This window comes from Peromyscus maniculatus, chromosome 23 (genome assembly GCF_049852395.1).
Source record: "Peromyscus maniculatus bairdii isolate BWxNUB_F1_BW_parent chromosome 23, HU_Pman_BW_mat_3.1, whole genome shotgun sequence".
Classification (NCBI taxonomy): domain Eukaryota; kingdom Metazoa; phylum Chordata; class Mammalia; order Rodentia; family Cricetidae; genus Peromyscus; species Peromyscus maniculatus.
In genome coordinates, this window is record NC_134874.1 from 14,902,339 (window position 1) to 14,916,593 (window position 14,255).

A 14,255-nucleotide genomic window follows, 5' to 3' on the forward strand; every position below is an offset into this window, starting at 1 on the left:
AAACCCTGTCTCGAAGAAAAACAAAACAAAACAAAACAAAACAAACAAAAAATTTCTTTTTATTTTATGGGCATTGGTGTCTTGTCTGCATGTGTGTCTGTGTATAGGTGTCGGATCCCCTGTAGCTGGAGTTACAGACAGTTGTGAGCTGCCATGTGGGTGCTGGGAATTGAACCCAGGTCCTCTGGAAGAACAGCCAGTGCTCTTAACTGCTGAGCCATCTCTCCAGCCCAGAAAAAGTATTTTATATGATGTTAAAGACCCTCTCTCTCTTCCATCTCCCTCCCTTCCTCCCTCCCTCCCTCTTTCATTTTTTTTTTAGAAAAAGTAGGACAATCGTGAGGATGGGGAGTAAAAGGCCCCTTTCCCTATGTAGTGAGTTTAAGGTCCACCTGGCTTACGTGTGACCCTGTTTCAAACAAATAAAAAGGTTTCATTTTTCCCTTGGACTGTCAGAGCCATTCTCCTCCGGAGGCGGGCGGGGCACAGCACGCAGGAGCCACGGCCCTGGGCTCAGCATGCTTGAGGCTCCCTGTGTTCGTTTTTTGTCCTCCAGACCATGACCTGGTCCTTTGGATGGAACAGTTTCCTCCCCGTCTACTACATCCGAGATAACCAGAGAGTCATCCTCTACGTCTGTGCACACACGGCCATCATTTACAACGTCTTCAGGAACACACAGTGCCACCTCCAGGTAGGTATGCCGGCTGGCTTTGTCTCCCTCTGAACAAAAAGATGTCTTTGTTTTGTTTTGTTTTTTTTTGAGACAGGGACTGAGACATGGAGCCCAGACCGGCTCTGGGCTCTCAACGTCCGGCTTCAGCCTCTGAAGCGGTAGGGATGACAGGCATGTGCCACCAGGCCGGGCTGGAAGATGACACCTGTAACAGACATATAGAACTTTGCCTTGGGTCCCAGGCTGACTTCAGTGCCTCCCTCAGTGTCATACCTTCCGGCCTCTCCTTTTTCTAGCAAATGCCTCCCTTTAGAGCAGTGGTTCTCAACCTTCCTAACACTGTGACCCTTTAATACAGTTCCTCATGTTTGGGTGGCTCAACCATAGCATTATTTTTTGTTGCTACTTTATAACTGTAATTTTGTTCCTGTTATGAATTGTAGTGTAAATGTTTTTGGAGACAGAGGTTTGCCAAAGGGTCGCCACCCACAGGTTGAGAACCGCTGCTTTTGAGACACACATTAGGACAGGTGAGGTGGCCCCGCCTGCCAGCACCAAGCCTGGTGACCTGAGTTTGGTCCCCAAGCCCCACGCGGTGGAAGGAGAGAAACAACTCTCATAGGCTGTCCTCTGACCTCCACATGTGCACTGTGGCAGGTGTGTGTGCATGCACACCCACAGCCCTACGCACGCACGCATGCACGCACACACGCACATGCATATGGGGATACACAAATAAATGCAATAAGTTAAAAGAAAATTAAAGAAGTACGTGCTGCTGCCCACTGTCCATGAGTCTAATCAGTACCTAGTGGCTAACAGTCATTGATACTAATTTTAACATTTCAAGAATTGGAAAACTGGGGATACAGACCCACATCCACCTAGACTCGGGTTCTCCATGCTGGAAGGGAGATGTCACGAGGTCTGTGTGACAGAAGGAGAAACAGGCTCACAGTGTCACAGTGACTGGCCCAGACCGCGTTAGTATGCAGTGGCTCTAGGTCTCAGGACACGGAAGTACTCAGGACCCAGGGGTCCTCCTATCCTTCCCTGTTTCCACAGTTTTTCTTATTCGCCCCGGCCCTGGGCATCCTCCATGCCTGCCTTCCTCACACTGCTTGCTTCCTCCATCCCTGATAGCTTGACCCCTTTCAACGTCAAAATTTACCTGTCTGAGTGTCTACTGCTCTATTGTTGACTTGGTTATTAGTTGATGTGTTGCCTTTTCGTTTCTTTTTTTTTTTTTCGAGACAGGGTTTCTCTGTGTAGCTTTGCGCCTTTCCTGGAACTCACTTGGTAGCCCAGGCTGGCCTCGAACTCACAGAGATCCGCCTGCCTCTGCCTCCCGAGTGCTGGGATTAAAGGCGTGCGCCACCACCGCCCGGCTAATGTGTTGCCTTTTCATGAATGTGTGATGCTAGAGGACCTTGCGTAGTCCATACTAAGACCGAAAGGATCTCAGAGTATTTCCTAAGCACCTAGGAAGTGTTCCGTGTGATACTGAGATACAACCAAAGGGATTTCCTTTCTGATAAAAACATCGAGCAAGTCCCATTGAAGCTGGATTAAGCATGTATCACCAAGTACAGGAACCACATAGGGAAGGTGGCTGGGATGGGCAGACAGCCCAGAAGGAGCATAACCCACAAGAGCCTAGCCATGCCCGTGCACCACCAGGACTGACCTTGGCCATTTATTTACAACCTAACATCCTAACTGCTGCTGGGTTTCAGATTATTCGCCTGTGGCCATGAACAAAACTGACCCGGCCCCATCCTCATGGATTTCCCAGTGTGTGATATCAACAGGCGTTGAAACAGGGAGCATAAACAGATAAGCACAGAGTAAGCATTCAGAGAAGATGGGAAGGCGTGCTAAGGAAGTCATGATGCGAGAGAGACCTCAGGTTGGCTAGCAGGACCTGAGAAAATCCTGTTTCTGCTGAGACCTGAAAAATGAGCCAACAGGACAGTCTGGGGAAGAACCTTCCAGACAGAAGCAGGTTCAAGGGCCTTGTGTGTGTGTGCCAGAGAAGAGGTCGGTCAGTGTGATGGTACAGGTTAGATGGTAGGAGGAAATCAGGAGGGAGAGGAGGAGAAATGGGGACCATGTCCTGCAAGAGTGTTGTCATCAATCAGGTGGTGGCAGCGCACGCCTTTGATCCCAGCACTCGGGAGGCAGAGGCAGGGGGATCTCTGTGAATTTGAGGCCAGCCTGGTCTACAGATCAAGTTCCAGGACAGCCAGGGCTACACAAAGAAACCCTGTTGCTGTGGAATAATCCTTTTGTACACTGAATATTTGTCACTCTGATTGGTTTAATAAAAAGCTGATTGGCCAGTAGCCAGGCAGGAATTATAGGTGGGACAAGCAACCTAGCGGAATGATGGGAGGAGAGCGGAGCTAGAAGGATATCCTGAGGAAGCAGGATAAGTAGAAAATAAGATAGCAAGACATGAGCCACATGGCAAAGTATAGATAAGAAATGTGGGCTAATTTATATGTAAGAGTTGGTAGTAATAAGCCTGAGCTATTCGCAGAGCATTTATAATTTATATTAAGTCTCTGAGTCAGTTATTTGGGAAGCAGCTGCCAGTTATTTGGGAACAGGAAGTTGGGACAGGAAAACTCCGCCTACAACCTGTCTTGGGTGGGGGAGAAAAGAATGCTGTTATATTTGAGTACGTTTCTGGAAGATTCCTTTGTTGTGTGGGGAAATGACTAGGGTGTTAAGAGTGGATCAGGCACCAGTGACCTGCAGAGCTGTTCGGTGATCCAAAGTGAGCAGTGTTTGTGGAGGACGAGGTCGGCAGGGAGTTCAGAGGTCCCGATTGGGTTGGCCACTCACCTCCATCCCTAGGGAGGACCTGTTCCTTTGGTGAGCATAACTCCTTTAGTCTTGTGGAGGAAGAGAAAGCTCGGGAACCCACCCCTAACCCCAACAAGAGATAGAGAAACCTCTGGGAGGGCCCGTGGAAGCCGCTTTCCAGGCAGGCAAGCTTTGGCAAGAGCTCAGAGCTATGTGGACTCGGCCCTCCCTGAGGTCCACACCAGGCCCCATCCTTACTGTTTCTAAGCATGTCTTCTGCATTTCCATAGGGCCACCCTAACATCATCTCCTGCCTCTGTGTCAGCGAGGACAGGCGATGGATTGCCACAGCAGACAAAGGACCAGACTGCCTCATAATTATGTGGGACTCCTTCACAGGGTAGGCTCCGTGTGGTCGAATCTCCCTCATTCTAATTCCTGCAGAGGGTCATCCACCACTGTGACCGAGAAAGGGCTAAATAATATTGCTGCCAAGAAACTTGGTTTGTTGGTGGCCCAGAGTAGACTGGACCGAGGGAGGGTCACAGTAACCCAGCTCATGAAAGGGTAGAGCACACACTGGATGCTTAATCTGTCATAGTCAGGGACCTTAATTCTACATCAGATTTTCATTGAAGTTCTTTTTTCTTTTAAGAGGGTCCTCTGCAGCCTTTACCTATAACTAGTCCTTTTTTTTTCAAGTCCACTGTTATCTGTCCCTCTGTGTATGTGTGTGTATAGTTTTATCTTTAACTAACTACTTTGTGTGTGTGTGTGTGTGTGTGTGTGTGTGTGTGTGTGTGTGTTTAAATAGTAGTTTACTCTCTTACAGATCTAGAGGTATTAAATTAAGGTGCCAGCAGGTCTATTCCTTTGGGGCCCTGAGGGTGACACTGTCCCAGGCTGCTCCCTTCGCTTCTGCTGGCTGCTGGCAGTCCTGGGTGTCCTTTGGCATCTGGTCTCTGCCTCCATCTTCTCGTGGCATTTGCCCCCGTCTCTGTGTGTCCTCTTCTACAGGACATGGGCCTTAGAGCCTTCCTAATCCAGTATGACGTCACTTTAGCCAACTGCACCTGCAAAGACTCAATTACTTCCTTTCTTTTTAAAATTACATTTTTACTCTGTGTGTGTGTGTGTGTGTGTGTGTGTGTCTGTGTGTGTGTGTCTGTGTCTGTGTCTGTGTACACACCATGGCCTTCAAGTGAAGGTTAGAGGAGAGCTTGCAGAGTGTGTTCTCTTCTAATACCCTGGATCTCACTGTGTAGACCAGGCTGACCTCGAACTCACAGAGATTCGCCTGGCTCTGCCTCCCGAGTGCTGGGATTAAAGGTGTGAGCCACCATGTTAACCATTTTATTTACTTTTTACATTTATTTGTGTGTGTGTGTGTGTGTGTGTGTGTGTGTGTGTGTGTGTGTGTCCGTCCCCACACATGCCACAGCACATGTGTGGGGTTCATAGATACTAGTGGGAGATGGTTCTCTCCCTCTATGTGGGTTCTGGGTGTTGAACTGAGGCAGTCAATCTTGCCAGCAGGTGCCTGTTCCCTCTGAGCCATCTCTCCAGCCCTAGTTATTTTTATAATTTATTTCTGGGTTGTTTTGAGACAGGGTTTTGCTATAGATCCAGTCTGTCCTTGAACTCACGATCCTCCTGAGCACTGGGGTTCTAAGTGTGCACCACCACATCCGGCAGCCGTTTTTAAATGTATAATCCAGTGAGCTGCTTCCAGATGTGGCCGTCACTGCAACAGCAGCCGCGTTCTGAGCCGCTCCCATCCTCTCTCCCCCAGCTCCTCTGACACACCTTCTGCCTCCATGGATGTGTCCACTCCGGACGTTGCCTGGGAACGGAGTCACGAAGCATGTAGACTTGGTGCTTCTCTCCTGGAGCGAAACACCTTTAAAGCTCACCCTGAGCCGGGCAGTGTGGGCACACACCTTTAATCCCAGCACTCGGGAGGCAGAGCCAGGCGGATCTCTGTGAGTTCGAGGCCAGCCTGGGCTACAGAGTGAGTTCCAGGAAAGGTGCAAAGCTACACAGAGAAACCCTGTCTCAAAAAACCAAAAATAAATAAATAAATAAATAAAATAAAATAGCTCACCCTGTTACAGCATTCCAGTCTTTTTTGGTTTTAAAAAATATTTATTTAGAGACTTGAGCAATGGCTCAGTGGTTAGGATCACGGACTGCTCTTCTAGACGACCCAGGTTCGATTCTCATCTGCCACATGACAGCTCACAGGCATCTGTAATTCCAATCCCAGGGAATCCTACGCCCTTTTCTGGTCTCTGGGGACACTGCATGTGTATAGTACACGGACATAAATGCAGGTGAGACACCCATCCACAAACACACGAATAATTAAGTATTTAATTTTATCTTATGGGTGTGGGAAATCATAAGAGGGCGTCAGATCCCCCGGAAATGGAGTCACAGATGATTGCGAGCTGCCGTGTGGGTGTGGGAACCAACCCAGCTCTTCTGCAAGAGCAGCCAGTGCTCTTAACTGCTGAGCCGCCTCGCCAGCCCTGCGCTGTCTTTCAAATTCCGTTGACCCTCAGCGCAACAGGAATGAGGCATGACTCGTCCCTGAAGACATTCGTCACAATTTTTCTGAAAACCCAAGTGAATTGTTTTAGCTGAAAATTGAAGTCTGCGCTGGCCATCATCGCCGGTTACAGCGCTTTTTCCAGCGATAATCAGTCTGGTGTGCTTCCTTCTGGAACATCTGCTACTGATTTAAACACACACAGAGGGCCTTCATCGTGTGGTTTTTCTGCACAGTATTTTGTACAGTCATTTCCCAAGAATAAATCTGATGGTGTAGCTCTCTTGACCCTGGCTTGCAGAGAACACATACCCCGCACCAGAGCCACAAAGGCTCTTTCCTCAGACAGGGAGCCTGTCCCCACCTGCATGCCTGAGGTCCCTGTGGGCTGTGTGGCGCCCCACATTTTCTTCCTACAGAGCCCCTGTGACAGCCGCTATGAACAGTCCTCTGTGTGCCACTGGCTGGGACACAGTCTGTGCTCCAGCTGAAGGACACTGACTCTCTGTCATCTGGGAAGTGTCAGCGAACTAAAGTGCAGCCCCAGACGTTCCCATGGCAGCCCTCACATCGCTGGGGATGGGAGCCTGGAGAAGGGACCTCAGCCCTGGAGAGGTTTCCAATCACCTCACTCAGCTCTGTAGTCTTTACATATGACCCAAAAAACTTGTTCATACTTTAAGGACTGCATAAAGTTTAAGAGAATTTGACGTATCGGAGTCTCTAGCAGATTAGATTTGTGATTCTAATTGAAAATGTGTGGCTGATTTCAACTTCTGATTTTAAATAGAAATCATTTGAGCTTTATAAACAGTGTTAGAAATACTTACAAAAACTGAAGGTTTGCCATATTTGTGGATAAATTTATTAGACTTGTAGGAATTACTTCAGTATTGGTGAGAAATTTGTTTCTTAATTAGACCACAAAAAAACTTAACCATAAAACTGAATGTATTATATTTCCACACCCAGCCTAAAAAAGCTTTTTTAAGATTAATAGCCAAATTTGTGTAGTTATACATCAATCAAAGCTGCACAAAGGTGACTTTGAAAAATATGCTACATTCATAAAGTGAGTAGGATCTGTTTTGAGACAGTGACCTCCTAGATAATCTAGGGTGACCTGGAATTCACTGTGTAGCCCAGACTGGCCTGACACTCAGGATCCTCCTGTCTCAGCCTCCAGCTACTGGCCTGACAGATGTTGGCCGCCACATCCAGCTAATCTTTTGCTATGGTCGTGGCTGCAGTAGTACGAATTGAGCCTGGGGTCATACACAGGCTCTGTGGGCACTCCCTCACTGAATTACATCCCCAGCCCTGAGTAAGACTTTTCAATTGAACAAAAACCTTAAGGAAAAATAGTGTTTTTCTTCAATTTGTCACTTTAATAAAGAGAATATTAAATTCTAAGACCAGAAACAACCTCTGAAAAATCTTTGTATGGGCTATAAGTTATCAGATCATAAAACTTAAACCAGGCACCGGCCAGTGGGCTCCCAAATAACCACACAGAGACTTATTACTAATTATAAATGCTCGGTTGATAGCTCAGGCTTGATACTAACTCCTACCTCTTAAATTAACCCGTATTTCTTATCTCTGCTCTACCATGTGGCAGTACCTTTTCTCAGTACAGCAGTTCATCTCCTGCTTCCTCTGCGGCTGCCTGGTGACTCCACCCTTCTTCTTCCCTGCGTTCTCTCTGCCCCCAAATCCTGCCTAGCTATTGGCCGTTCAGCTTTTTGTCAAACCAACCTGAGTGACAAATCTTCACAGTGTACAAAGGGATTATTCCACAGCACCAAGCTGGGCTACAATAGTGAGACTCTGTCTAGCTGGGAGCCCATGTCATAAAGAAGAAAGCAGTGATGGGCAGCACTGTTCCCATTGGGTCTAGCCACGAAGGCGACTGTCCACAGAGGCTCCCAAGAAGAGACACGGCTGACATGACCTTCTGTTGGGAGACTTTTGTGGACATCCTCTTGCGTTGGGGTCAGGGTTCCCTCAGGGTCAAGTCGGATGTTCCATGACTCTCCAGGGCTGAGGTCCATTCTCCAGCCGTGAGCTTCGTGATCCCATCCCCAGCGATGTGCGGGCTGCCATGGGAACGTCTGGGGCTGCACTTTAGTCCGCTGACACTTCCCAGATGACAGAGAGCCAGTGTCCTTCAGCTGGAGCACAGACTGTGTCCCAGCCAGTGGCACACAGAGGCCTGTTCATAGCGGCTGTCACAGAGGCTCTGTAGTAAGAAAATGTGGGGCGCCACACAGCCCACGGTCTCACTGCCACCCGATCACCCCTCCCAGTCGAAGTCAGCGACCTCCCACCCCCACATACTTGCTCCTGCCCTCTCTTGCATTCATTAGTTCCCACTGCAGTTTGCACGTCACCTAACTGAATTCGGCATGTGTCAAGACTCTGAATGAACTGCCCTGTTGTGCGTCTCAGCATGGACACAGAGTAGGAGTGTGGAAGTGAAAACATGAAAATGTCTCCTTACTCAAACCCAGGCTCCAAACCAGAACCACGAAGTACGTTGGGAATCTGTTCCAGGTTTTACGTGTCTGAGGAGTGTGCATGTCCACACAAGGGAGCAGGCTGTGTTTGCCTGTTTGCACTTGGGTTATTTATTTTTTTTTCGAGATAGGGTTTCTCTGTGTAGTTTTGGTGCCTCGCTCTGTAGACCAAGCTGGCCTCGAACTCACAGAGATCCGCCTGGCTCTGCCTCCAGAGTGCTGGGATTAAAGGCATGTGCCGCCGCCGCCGCCGCCGCCATCCAGCACATTTTTTTTCACATGTTTTGGTCACTTATTCGGCTCAAACCTCATTAAACAAATGTTTTAATTGTGGTCTGGAAAGATGGCTCAGTGGTTAAGAGCCCTTTTCTTCCAGAGGACTCAGGTTGATTCCCAGCACCCTCATGGTGGTTCATAATCATCTGTAATTACAGTTCTAGGGGACCCAGTGCCCTCATCTGGCCTTGGTGGGTGTCAGGTTCACATGTGGTACACAGATATACTTTTAAGTGAAGAAGAACGTTTTAATTCCCTCTCTACCAGCAATTTCTTTCTTTTCTTTTCTTTCTTTCTTTCTTTTTTTTTTTTTTTTTTTTGGTTTTTCAAGACAGGGTTTCTCTGTGTAGCTTTGCGCCTTTCCTGGAACTCACTCTGTAGACCAGGCTGGCCTCGAACTCACAGAGATCCGCCTGGCTCTGCCTCCTGAGTGCTGGGATTAAAGGCATGCACCACCACCGCCCAGCCAGCAATTGCTTTTAAAACATTATTATTATTATTATTATTATTATTATTATTATTATTATTATTATTTTATCACATCCATTTATTTGAGAGGCACAGGCATGTGGTGACTCAAGTATGGAGGTCCGAGGACAACTTGTGGGAGTCGGTTCCCTCCTTCCACCACGCAGGTCCCTGGGATCAAACTGGGGTCGTCAGGTTTGGCGGGAAGCATCCTCTGCCCTGAGTCTCTTGGGAGGCAGAGCCTGGGGGCCTGGAAGTCATAGTACGCGCACGGGAGCAAAGCAGCTCACCTCACGCTAGCCAGGAAGCGCACACGCGCGCGCGCACACACACACACACACACACACACACACACACACACACGCGTGCACACGCACGCACGCACACATACACGCACACGCACGAAGGGCCTGGGGCAAGCTATCTTCCCGGGACATGACCCCAGGGACTATTTCTGTAAGGCCCCACTTTCTAGTCTCCCCCACCCCTGTGTGTGTGTGTGTGTGTGTGTGTGTGTGTGTGTGTGTGTGTGAGTGTGACTTTGGGGAGCCATCTTCTATTACTCTCTACCTTATTCATTGACACAGGGTCTCTCAGTTGAACCCAGAGTTTGCCGATCTGGCTAGTCGAGCTAACCAGCTTGCTCTGGGGATCCCTGTCTCCGCCTTCCAAGCACTGGATTAACAAGTGGGCCGCTGCACCCACCCAGCATTTATGTGCACATTCTGGGGACCCCAACTCTGGTTTGGCTTGCATGGCAAGTGCTCTAACCACTGAGCCACCTCCCCAGCCCCACATTCTAGTTTCTACCGTCACCCAGTAATGCCATCATACTATGAATCGATCCAGGAATTAATCCACTGATGAGCATAAAGCCTTCAGGATCCAGTCACTTTCCCACAGTCTATCAGCTGATAGCCAGGCCTTTGTGGACATTGCCGGTTCAAGCCTTACAGCATCCTTCATGTCTGGCAAAAGTGCCCTGGATAGAATCGGCGCCAGGAAGAAGTGAACGAGGGACCGGAGTGCTCCTGAAGACAGCACCCAGCACACTCACCCTGCTGCTCCAAGTCAGACCTGCTGTTGTTACTGAGATAACTTTCAAGTAACAGAAAACTGGACACATGAACGTTTGCTGTGAGGGCGGGCATTTGGTCACAGTGTTACAGAAGCATCCCCTTTACCTTGTTACAAAACAATGTAATCATCCCCTGGGAGCATTGGCTCCCAATGTCCTGTCCCCGTCCCCCGTCCCCGTCCCGGTCCCCGTCCCCCCCCCCTCCCTCCCCTCCTTCCAGTCTGTTTTCTGCTTACAGAGTTGGTACATTTCCTATCCATGGGCTCGCATGTGTGTGAGCTTTTATGTCTGGCTTCCTTCATTAACATCACATTCTCGGGGTGTGTCTGAGTCCTGCAATGTATCAGCGCGTCTTTCCTCTTTGTGGAAGAAAGAATAATAATGACTGTTTGCTCATGTATTATTGATGAATAAAAGTGAATTAATTCAGCTGTGCCTACTAGCTCATAGCTGTAACCCCGGCACTCAGGAGGATCATAATGTGGAGGCCAACCTGGGCTACAGAGCAAGATCTTGTTGGAAAAAAAGGGGTGGGTGGGTGGGGGTGACAGCTGGTAACAAGGCTTAGCCGTTAAGAGACCGGCTGCTCTTGCTGAGTTTAGTTCTTAGCATCCATGTCTGGCGGTTCACCGTTTGTAACTCCAGCTTCATGGGATCGAATGTCCTCTTCTGGCCTCCACAGGCCATTTACATGTATATATCTGTGCACATGTATACATCACTTTAAAATAAAATAAATATTTAAAAAAGAATAAATTGCCAGGTGGTAGTGGCACTTGGGTCTACAGGGGTGTTCCAGGACAGCCAGGGCTACACAGAGAAACGCTGTCTCAAAAAAATAAAAAAAGGGCTGGAGAGATGTTTCAGAGGTTAAGAGCACTGATTGCTCTTCCAGAGGTCCTGAGTTCAATTCCCAGCAACCACATGGTGGCTCACAACCATCTATGATGGGATCTGGTGCCCTCTTCTGGCCTGCAGGCACACATGCAGGCAGAACATTGTATACATAATAAATAAATCTTTCAAAAACATATATATAATAAAAAGAATAAATTATTTAGACACTAATGTTATTAGACATGACTATTCCTTTGCATAGACATCAATCATACTTTGTTATGTTTTTGGAAGGTTTGGGCTGAGTCCAGCCCTGTCACAGCCTCGCTGGGAAGCCCGGCATCCCTCGGCAAGGCCGTCCCTCTCTGTCCTGTTTTTCAGAATCCCTGTGCACACCATATTTGACAGCTGTCCAGAAGGCAATGGCATAAGATCCATAGCCATCACCCGTGACGCCAAGCTTCTGGCTACTATCTCAGATGCCGAAATCCAGGTAAAGAGTCCTTTAGGAGACCTCTCTGAGCTGGCCAACATGCCAGGCGTCTTTGCAGCCACCTCTGCACAGACCACCTGGTGTGTGTGTGTGTGTGCGTGTGTGTGTGTGTGTGTGTGTGTGTGTGTGTGTGTGTGTATGTTCTAGACTTCACAGTGCAGAGTTGGGGGCGCCATGCCTAGGGCCCGACTAAGTCTTTTGCTCAGTTACCTGAGACCGCAGGGTCCCCATATCCATAGGCTTCTCCTTGCGCCCTCAGGGGCCTCTTCTCTCCTTCACTATGCTCTCTCTTGCAGAAAGTGTGCATCTGGAAGTGGACTTTGGCAGTGGAGAAGCCTGCATGCACTCTCGATCTTCCCAAAGAGTATGGTTTCCAGGTGCGTCGCGTTTGAGCCTGGGAGTGCTAGCCCGTGCTTTACACTGAGGCTGCCTTGTGGGGGGCTCTTTGTGTTGGTGGGGTTTTGTCATGGTGCAGAAGGGCCTTTGAACAATACTTTCCTAGCCCAGACCTCGGTTTACCCTTCCTAATAACAGCTAATGTGTTTGACACGCTTGCTACGTCCTAGCTCCTGCTCAGTTCTTTACTTAGGTTATCTCCCATAATCTACACAAACATGCAGGTGCAGAGTTATTAACGTCTGTGGACTGCCGCTATTAATTATTAAGTAATCTATCTAAAGCCACCCCGACAACAACCTTCCTTACTCCAGAAGCAGGTGCTCGGCTGCCTCTAACGTTGCGGTGAGTTGGTGAGGTTTGTGGATACATCGGTGTCAGTTTGTGTAAGACGGCTTGGCTAGGACAGCCCGAGTGCTGCTGTGAGGCCTCTGTGTCCCACAACACTGCTTCTCATGTTTTCTTTCTTCCTCCGGTGTGTATATAGAGGACTGGTCTATAGCTGGCCCTGTGGTTCCTGGGTCATGGGACCTGAAACTCAAGAGTGTCAACTCAGCAAAACTCCGGTCCTGATGCAGTCAGATGTCCAGCTGCCCCACCTCCACCCTTCTGTCAATCACTCAGAATTTGCACTGACCCAACAGCCAGCCATATGTGGCTGTTTAGACGCATGCGTGCATGCATGTGCATGTGCGTGTGTGTGAAGTGTGCGTGTGTGTGCATATGTGGGGGCCGCAAGAGTTTATGTCTGGAATTGTCCTCCATTGCTCTCCCACCTTACTTACTGGGGCAAGGTCTCTCAATCAAACCCAGAGCCAACTGATCCGGTTACTCTTGCTAGCCAGCTGTCTGGGGATTCCCCCATCTCCGCCTTCTGAGGCTGGAATCACATACAAGCAGGCATCAACATTTGCATAGGTTCTGGAGATCCCAACTTGGGTCCTCAGGCTGGTGTGGCAAACGCCTTTAGGTGCCGAGCCACTTCCTGGGTGTGCTGTTCAGCTTTTGTTAACTTGACTCAGACCTAGGCATATCTGGAAACAGGGACTCTAAACTGAGCAATTGTCTCCACCACATTGGCCTGCGGGTAAGCAAGGCATTTTCTTGATTGCTGATCAATTTTATGTGGGGGAGGGCTCAGCTCACCGTGGGCGGTGCCATCCGTGGACAGGTGTGCCTGGGCTGTATAAGAAAGCAAGCTGCCGGGTGGAGGTGGCACACACCTTTAATCCCAGCACTTGGGAGGCAGAGGCAGGGGGATCTCTGTGAGTTCGAGGCCAGCCTGGGCTACAGAGCGAGATCCAGGACAGGCTCCAAAGCTACACAGAGAAACCCCGTCTCGAAAAACAAAACAAAAACAAACAACAAAAAGAAAGAAAGAAAAAGAAAGAAAGTCATGCATTCCATGAAGATTGTAGTCTGTGTCCGCGCCCTGGCTCCCCTCCATCAGACTCTTTCCTCTCCCAGTTGCTTTTGATCAATGTTGTATCGCAAACCAGGACACCAGTCCCAGACTTGGCAGTTTTGAGACAGGTCCTGGATGTGCAGCCAGGTAGCCTTGAACCCAGGTAGCCTTGGTTTTGGGTCTTGGCCTCTAGGGTGGGGGGGGGAAATACAGGTGTGTGCTGCCACAGTTGGCTTCGGGTTTTTTTGTTTCTGTACATAATGCCTGCAGGGCTTTCCCCCACTGGGTCTGTAGATCCCTTTGTGAAGTATTGTCATCTTAATTATATTGTTTTCCAATCCCAGAGCACCAGGTGTCCCTCGGTTTGTGTATGCCATCTTCAATTCTTTTTTTGGGCAGGGCTTTGTAATTTTGAACGTACAAATCGTTTTGCCTCCTGAGTTAAATTTACCCCTGCATATTTTTTTCCCTTTCTGGTGCTTTTGAAAGTGGAATCGCTTCCCTAATTCCCCTTTTCAGGTCGTTCACGGCAGCTGTATAGAAACACAGCTGGATTCCGCCTCCTTAGTTTTGTGTCCTGCAACTTTGCCAAAGGCACTGTTTAGGTTTCCATGGATGACGGTGAAACAAAATGACAAGTTTGCTTCTCCAGCTCTGCTAGCCACATTTTAAGTTCTCCCCAGCCACAGGTGGCCGGGTGGCTACAGTATTCGATACATTCCACGGCAGAGGTGTCCGGTTAGTC

General features: G+C 48.8%; 1 protein-coding gene across 3 annotated transcripts in view; it reads left to right on the plus strand.

Moving 5' to 3' along the window:
* Cfap251 (cilia and flagella associated protein 251) overlaps positions 1–14,255 on the plus strand; it is a 76,329-nt gene that overhangs the window by 9,602 nt on the left and 52,472 nt on the right. For 2 of the 3 annotated variants that reach the window (XM_015996472.3, XM_076560816.1), the window contains exons 4-7: positions 557–694; positions 3,778–3,887; positions 11,598–11,709; positions 12,006–12,086. In XM_015996472.3, the coding sequence (XP_015851958.3) occupies positions 557–694; positions 3,778–3,887; positions 11,598–11,709; positions 12,006–12,086 (441 nt within the window). The remainder of the gene's footprint in view (positions 1–556; positions 695–3,777; positions 3,888–11,597; positions 11,710–12,005; positions 12,087–14,255) is intronic. The other variant, XM_076560817.1, reaches the window with a different exon arrangement.